Source organism: Siphateles boraxobius, unplaced genomic scaffold (genome assembly GCF_051911475.1).
Source record: "Siphateles boraxobius isolate OS27281-9 unplaced genomic scaffold, OSU_SipBor_1 193, whole genome shotgun sequence".
Classification (NCBI taxonomy): Eukaryota; Metazoa; Chordata; class Actinopteri; order Cypriniformes; family Leuciscidae; genus Siphateles; species Siphateles boraxobius.
This window is the reverse complement of record NW_027508803.1, coordinates 233,977-240,000: the sequence shown is the minus strand read 5'-3', so window position 1 is coordinate 240,000 and position 6,024 is coordinate 233,977. Positions and strand designations below refer to the sequence as shown.

Sequence of the window (6,024 nt, the reverse complement as noted above, 5' to 3'; positions counted from 1 at the left end):
CCATCAGTGTGTGTCGCTCCTGCAGCTTCAAGTGTTTCAGCGGGCGCGCGCGGACAGGGTCTGTGTGTCCGTGTCCGTGTGTGTGTGTGTCCGTGACTCCGCCCACCCGCGTCCGACACACACACACACACACTGATGCTCCTCCAGGTGTTTCCAGAGGTGCTGCTGCTCTTTCATCCCTTCCGTCAATTTATGTTTTATTTGACACATTATTTTAAATGCTGTCTATGTATAGCTACATTTTCTGACTTTGTTTATATGCAATTAACAACATACATACTAGAGTAAATGCTGATTATTAAACAGTTTGTTTTGATCATGTTAGATGATAAACAGTGCATATTTCGTCACGTGGAAAATATGGGGGGAAATGTATTTTTATTTTAGAGTTGTTACTTTCAAAATTGTCTTTAGATTAGTCTCATATCTGGTCCCACCTTAACAGGGTTCATATGTAATTGAATTAATTATATATTACGTTTAAATTTAATGAAATGCAACCCACACAAATTCAAACGGACTCAAAATTGCTCGACCGTCGTTAAAATATATTATTTTAAAAGAATCTTTTTGAAGAAGTTTGAGAATTTGAAGATACAAAAAAAACTACAAAAGCTGATTCATTGTCATATGTATAGATTCAGTCAATAAAAAGGCATGTGTAGGGAAATGTGAGCACTGGTTTTATTCGGTTTTTGTGCACTTACATCACATCTTCTACACACTACAGAGACACTGTCGTTTAGAGACAAACCTTTAATAGTTTCTATCGAAATCATAAAAGGTAAGCAGATGCACTTCTGAGAGCTGAGGGATGAATACTGCACACACACGCTGAATGTTTGCGATATAATTTCTGCTCAATAACAACGTCATGTCAGATGCGCCCGATAATCATCAGATGAGTCTTTATAGAACGCATTGTGTTTATCGTGCAATTTATACGCAAAAATTAGTTTTTACGTGCATATGATACGAACTGTGAACCCCTTGGGTAGGATTAGCAGTGTAGTGGGTTATTTAGTGCGGGTCATGCACGCTAAAACTGCGTATCATATGCACGTAAAAACTAATTTTCGCGTATAAATTCCACGATAAACACAATGCCTGCTATAGATACGCATTTCATGAGATCAGGGTGGTTAAGTTGAGTTAAGAGTTTAGTGAGTGTGTGAATTTTGTCAAGTGAACTCGGGTCCGGATGATTCCTCCGAGCAGGATTTGGAGCGCGGGAAGAGCCCGTTCTCGTCCACGGGAAGCGCGTTGGTTGCCGTGACGCACAGGCCCTTCCGCGCGCGTCGTCGCTCCTCCAGTCGGATGGTGTGGTACAGGCCCACGGGCGGGTCCTCCAGCAGCGCGTCGCTCTCGGAGCGCGAAGGTCTCATCTGGCACACGGAGCGCAACATCAGCAACGCGGGCGCGTACAGCACGTTCACCAGACCCATGCCCAGGTTCAGCTGCACGAACCCCAGGTGGTGCACGATCTGCCCCGCGACCACAGGCCCTAGCGCATACGCGACGCAGTAGGAGATGTCCGCGATGGCGTACACGCTCCCGTACACGGACACGTGACGCACGTCCACCAGGAACGCGAGCGTTGGCAGGAGCGCCGTGTCCACTAGCGCGATGCCGAAGCAGATTCCGCACAGCGGGACCATCAGCTGGCCGAAGCTCCTGCATGCGGGAACAGTGCACGAACTGGCCCCTATAATCACCATCCCGAGGGCCCCGTAGAACCACTGCAGGTCCGGGAACTTTGCGGCTAAACGGACAGTGACATAAACGCCCAGCACGTGCGGCAGGAACGCGGGCAGCCAGACGAGCCCCATCTCCCACTCGCTGGCGTTCATCGTGCTCTCCATCCAGCGGGAGATGGTGGGCTCCAGGAACGCCAGCGGGATGTTGCACACGGTCAGCGCGCCCGCCACCACGGCGATGTACGGGTCAATCATGAGCCGGTGAATGGGCGTCCCGACCGGCATGTTCTCGCGCGTCCTGTTAGAGAAAGGTTTGATCACAGTCAAGACCAGCACGCTGTCTGCCAAGCACACGCAGGCCAGAACTATGAACGGGACCCGTTTACCTGCGAACTCATACAGGATCCCGCCGAACGGAGGCGCCACGAGGCTCCCGAACGAGATGAAGGCGAGCGCGATGCCGAGCGCGCGACTCCTCTCCGCCTCCTCCGTGTATTTATCCGCGATCATCGCGATCCCTGACGTGTCCGCGAACGCTGAGCCGAACCCCTGCAGACTGCGCGCGCAGAACAGCGTCCAGTAGTTCTCAGCGAACGCAAATATACACGTGGAGACGAACATGACCAGGAGTCCGATGAGCAGCGGGATGTCGTACCCGACGCGGTCGATGAAGGTGCCGGTGAACGGGTTCACCAGGAGCTGCAGGATGGCCTTGGACGCGAACAACACCCCGATCTGGATGTCCAGGTTCTCCCGGGTTGCTCTGCTCAGAGAAGAGTTGGAATTAGTGCGCAAAGCCTGCGCGTTCTCTAAATCTGTGAGATAATCGGGAATGATGGGAACGATCACCATGTAAAGCATGTTGTCCAGCAGAAGCGCGACGCAAACTATCACCAGTATGACGCGTCTCTGCCGCTCCGGGTCCCGCAACGCGCTGCCCAGCTGTTTACTTCTTTCGCCCATCTCAGACAACTTTAGTGCGGCTGATTTAGCCAGCCCAGCAGACCCAGCAGACTCCATGCCTGTTTCCCTCAGGAGAAATGTCCTTCAGAATCTCTTTACATTCCCTTTATGTGCAGCGACGCTTCTGGTTTTTACGCACGAACTTTCCGTGTGTCCGGCGCGCGCGCTCGGGTTGCTTTGCTTTGGTCTGTCGGCTGGTGACGTGCTAGTCTTTTCTCTTCACAATCCTGAGCTTTGCATCTTGCATTTCATTTTCTACTGAGCCTTTTTTCATTTACATTCCTGTTACGCGCGTATTGAGTTTGCACTCTCTCGTGTGCGCGCAATGTCACCTGTGGTCATTCACATCAGTTTTTCTTTCCATCAGAAATAGTAGACTTGCTATGAGCACAAATTAAGAAGTGTGCCAATATTAGTCTCCTCTTATTTCCTCTGTCTGTGTTTTCTCCAGGGGTGTGTGTCGCGCGCGCGCGCTCCCGCTGGTCATCAGCTGCGGCCGTTCTAAAACTGACCAATCAGAGTCATCCTCACATGATGAAGACAACAGTTCTCGGATACCCCCCCCCCCCCCCCTGGATCAGCTCTTAGTCTGTTCTCCAAACACTGGAGAAATAATAGCAATAACAAAAGTTCATCAAGGCTTGTCTTGCGTCGTAAATGACCGCTGATAATAATCCGAGTGTATATGCTGGAAAAATAATAAATTCATGAACAAAACAAGAAATGCACATTATATGAGTGCCAGGGTTTCCAGTCTGATCAGGATAAAATGTATATTACGTGTTTTCTTGATGCAAGTTCTCATTACACACACACACACACACACACACACACACACACACACACACACACACACACACACACACACACACACACACACACACACACACACACACACACACACACACACATGTAGTGTTTCCATGTTTTATGGGGACTTTCCATAGACATAATGATTTTTATACTGTACAAACTGTATATTCTATTCCCTTACACTAACCCTACCCCTAAACCTACCCATCACAGAAAGCTTTCTGCATTTTTACATTTTCAAAAAACATCACTTAGTATGATTTATAAGCTGTTTTCCTCATGGGGACCAAAAAATGTCCCCACACGAACAAGGATTTCAGATATTGCCATCCTTATGGGGACATTTTGTCCCCATAATGTAGGGTTTACCAGGCCACACACACACACACACACACACACACACACACACACACACACACACACACACACACACACACACACACACACACACACACACACACACACACACACACACACACACACACACACACAAAATGACAATTGTTACAGTTTCTTTTTATGCGACTATTTCTGTGAAATTTGATATTACAAGGTTAAATAATTGAAATCATTCACTGTGTCACTCATTTAATATTCGTCAGTATTATTGATCTGACTTTTGCTGCTGTGTTTTTTATTGCTAGAAACGAAACAGCACTGCATTGAATCCATTAACATAAAATGAAAAGGAAAGAAAAAAAAATACAGAGAAATAACAATGACACCTCAACCAGTAAGAAAAATATGATCATAAGTGTCTGACGCTGCTGTATGAGAACTGAACTGGGCTGAACGATGACATCATTTAAAAAAAAATGTTGTGCAGAACTGATTTATAGATTAAATGAACTTATTCAATAATTGATGATCTTTACAGCGGAACTGAATCAACACAGAACTGACTTCAGCGGAACAACAGACCTAATGCATTACTTTCCAGTTATCTCTGTAAAGCTGCTTTGAAACACTCTGTGTTGTAAAAAGCGCTGTATAAATAAAGCTGACTTGACTAGACTTGTGTTGGCTGGTCAACCGCTATTGTTAGGGACGAATAAATTATGAACTATTATTTAAATACTTCAATTCACGGACATGACGCAAGACAATAATAATATGATATCACCTTTTGGGAAGTATTTGGGGAACTAATAAAGCATGCACAGTTATTCTGATCATTAGCACTAATGAACTGCGGCACAACACTGACATCTATCGGGCGTTTAATATAAACGGTCAGATTTCTCCTGTTTCTGTTCCTTCTCGAGCTTCTGCTCTTACTAAACCGATGCATCACTGCAGGGGCCTGTACCATAGAACTAGACTCACACTAAAGGAGACTAGAACTAGACTGCACACTAAAGGAGCCTAGAACACTAAAGGAGCCTAGAACTAGACTCACACTAAAGGAGACTAGAACTAGACTGCACACTAAAGGAGCCTAGAACTAGACTGCACACTAAAGGAGCCTAGAACACTAAAGGAGCCTAGAACTAGACTGCACACTAAAGGAGCCTAGAACTAGACTGCACACTAAAGGAGCCTAGAACTAGACTGCAAACTAAAGGAGCCTAGAACTAGACTGCACACTAAAGGAGCCTAGAACTAGACTGCAAACTAAAGGAGCCTAGAACTAGACTCACACTAAAGGAGACTAGAACTAGACTGCACACTAAAGGAGCCTAGAACTAGACTGCAAACTAAAGGAGCCTAGAACTAGACTCACACTAAAAGACTCTAGAACTAGACTGCTCACTAAAGGAGCCTAGAACTAGACTGCAAACTAAAGGAGCCTAGAACTAGACTGCACACTAAAGGAGCCTAGAACTAGACTGCAAACTAAAGGAGCCTAGAACTAGACTGCAAACTAAAGGAGCCTAGAACTAGACTCACACTAAAGGAGACTAGAACTAGACTGCACACTAAAGGAGCCTAGAACTAGACTGCACACTAAAGGAGACTAGAACTAGACTGCACACTAAAGGAGCCTAGAACTAGACTGCACACTAAAGGAGCCTAGAACTAGACTGCACACTAAAGGAGCCTAGAACACTAAAGGAGCCTAGAACTAGACTGCAAACTAAAGGAGCCTAGAACTAGACTGCACACTAAAGGAGCCTAGAACTAGACTGCACACTAAAGGAGCCTAGAACTAGACTGCAAACTAAAGGAGCCTAGAACTAGACTGCACACTAAAGGAGCCTAGAACTAGACTGCAAACTAAAGGAGACTAGAACTAGACTGCACACTAAAGGAGCCTAGAACTAGACTGCAAACTAAAGGAGCCTAGAACTAGACTCACACTAAAGGAGACTAGAACTAGACTGCACACTAAAGGAGCCTAGAACTAGACTGCACACTAAAGGAGACTAGAACTAGACTGCACACTAAAGGAGCCTAGAACTAGACTGCACACTAAAGGAGCCTAGAACACTAAAGGAGCCTAGAACTAGACTGCAAACTAAAGGAGCCTAGAACTAGACTGCACACTAAAGGAGCCTAGAACTAGACTGCACACTAAAGGAGCCTAGAGCACGAAAGGAGCCTAGAACTG

General features: G+C 46.2%; 2 protein-coding genes across 2 annotated transcripts in view; both read right to left on the bottom strand.

Moving 5' to 3' along the window:
- Positions 1-4, bottom strand: part of chatb (choline O-acetyltransferase b) — a 35,520-nt gene extending 35,516 nt beyond the window's left edge. Inside the window, exon 1 of the mRNA XM_077235480.1 lies at positions 1-4. This exon is cut by the window's left edge and continues 5 nt beyond it. Within this exon, the coding sequence (XP_077091595.1) occupies positions 1-4 (4 nt within the window).
- An 860-nt stretch (positions 5-864) lies between these two features.
- slc18a3b (solute carrier family 18 member 3b) lies at positions 865-3,065 on the bottom strand. The gene has a single exon (XM_077235471.1). It carries the CDS (start codon positions 2,715-2,717, stop codon positions 1,182-1,184), a length of 1,536 nt encoding a protein of 511 aa, XP_077091586.1. The 5' UTR covers positions 2,718-3,065; the 3' UTR covers positions 865-1,181.
- Between the last annotated feature and the right edge of the window lie 2,959 nt (positions 3,066-6,024).

Bases quoted from the DNA above. Each gene is read 5' to 3' on its own strand.
- slc18a3b (XM_077235471.1), bottom strand. From the start codon at position 2,717: ATGGAGTCTGCTGGGTCTGCTGGGCTGGCTAAATCAGCCGCACTAAAG.